The 1454-nt window shown below is 39.9% G+C and overlaps 1 protein-coding gene across 1 annotated transcript; it reads right to left on the bottom strand.

Moving 5' to 3' along the window:
* Positions 1 to 856: 856 nt before the first annotated feature.
* On the bottom strand, positions 857 to 1126 carry LOC102814181 (non-histone chromosomal protein HMG-17-like). The gene has a single exon (XM_006876096.1). The coding sequence runs from the start codon at positions 1124 to 1126 to the stop codon at positions 857 to 859; it is 270 nt and encodes an 89-aa protein (XP_006876158.1).
* Between the last annotated feature and the right edge of the window lie 328 nt (positions 1127 to 1454).

Genomic DNA, 1454 nt, shown 5'->3' with positions numbered 1-1454 from the left:
CATTAGCGTAATAGTAGTGAGGTTGGTTTGATTTTTTTTTTCCCCAAGCAAAACTGTATCCAGTTTTATTAAAGATACTTTTCACAAACAATAATGGTATTCAGGTAGGACATAGGCAGACAATTGTTAATAGTCTACACAATTTTCAAATTCCCTACTTCAATGGACTACTCAAATCAATAAGTCACTGTACACCCCAGTGAAGTCTTCATCTGATGCTCTGAACAGGGAAAGTTAAGAGTGCGGGTTGACAGTTCACATTTAGCATGTTGTTTAACAGCTCTTCACAAACAAGCCCTGACTTTCAGAAAATGAAATGAAAATGGCAGAATTACCAGTTTGAAGACCCACAATCTAAGCAAATGAACTGCTGCTCTTTTGAGAGGTGTCACTGAGATGGCGTCACTGGAAAGTCCAGTTGCCTGACACATGAATAACCATTTTTCTGTGGTCAGATCCCAACAGGTCTCCGGGTTTTGGGGAGTCAAGTCTATGCTGAAGGCAGAGAGGGAGAAGAGGATATGAAGTTGTAAAAAAAAATCTTATAGTGATGCCAAGGTGGTTAATGTGTGTTAATGTCAGGGAATGCCTCCTCCTGGGAACCAAAAGGGAATCTCTCAAAACTAGATGGGAAAGGTGTTTGCTTCCATATCAATCCAGCTTTGGAGACATTGTATCAGTGACATTTGCCCCTTTCCAAAAATCAATGAAGTGATTTGTGTTCCTGCAACAATGTCTTAAAGAAAAAAAAAAAAAAGTAAAACAAAATTCTGCATTTTAATAAAACTTGGTAAAAAAATAGTATTTCAAACTGTCCAGTCACCAGAAGTACACAGTTATCAAAAATGTGCACACTTCACTTGGCATCCCCAGCACCTTCAGCTTTCTGTGTCTGGTCTGTTTGGCACATCCCTTTGGCAGGTTTATTCCCATTCTCGCCCGCATCAGCTTTCCCCTTATTCCCTTTGGGTATCTTCTCTCCTTTTTTTGCAAGGGCCTTTTTAGGCTTAGGCTCTGGTTTTGGAAGAGCAGGTTTAGCAGATAACCTTGCGGATCTCCTCTGAGGTTCATTCTTCACCTTGGCTTTATCTCCCTTGGGATCCCCCTCAGCCTTTCTCTTGGGCATGGTGGCTTCTTTGGCAGGGCTCAGGCACTGAACAAGGGGATGTGGTGACAGGGCAAGATGCGAGGGCTTTGGTCGATTTGGGGGTCATTCTTGCCTCTTCTTTACACTGCTTTGGTTTGATTTTTGAATGTGACTTTGGATATCATTTTTTTTATTGTTAATGAAATTAAATCCCAAGTAGATCTTCTTTCCCACGGTCACAGTGTAAACACTTTGCACAATAGTATGGTTTCTTCTTGACGTTTTTAATTACTTTTGGATAATATGGATTAACTTTTGAGGTTATATGTAATTAGGTATGACAATAATAAGAATAATTTGAAAGCAA

The sequence above is a fragment of the Chrysochloris asiatica genome, unplaced genomic scaffold (assembly GCF_000296735.1).
Source record: "Chrysochloris asiatica unplaced genomic scaffold, ChrAsi1.0 scaffold00353, whole genome shotgun sequence".
In the NCBI taxonomy this organism is placed as follows: domain Eukaryota; kingdom Metazoa; phylum Chordata; class Mammalia; order Afrosoricida; family Chrysochloridae; genus Chrysochloris; species Chrysochloris asiatica.
The sequence above is the reverse complement of the archived record's forward strand: the minus strand, read 5'-3'. Positions and strand labels throughout refer to the sequence as shown.

Bases quoted from the DNA above. Each gene is read 5' to 3' on its own strand.
- LOC102814181 (XM_006876096.1), bottom strand. From the start codon at position 1,126: ATGCCCAAGAGAAAGGCTGAGGGGGATCCCAAGGGAGATAAAGCCAAG.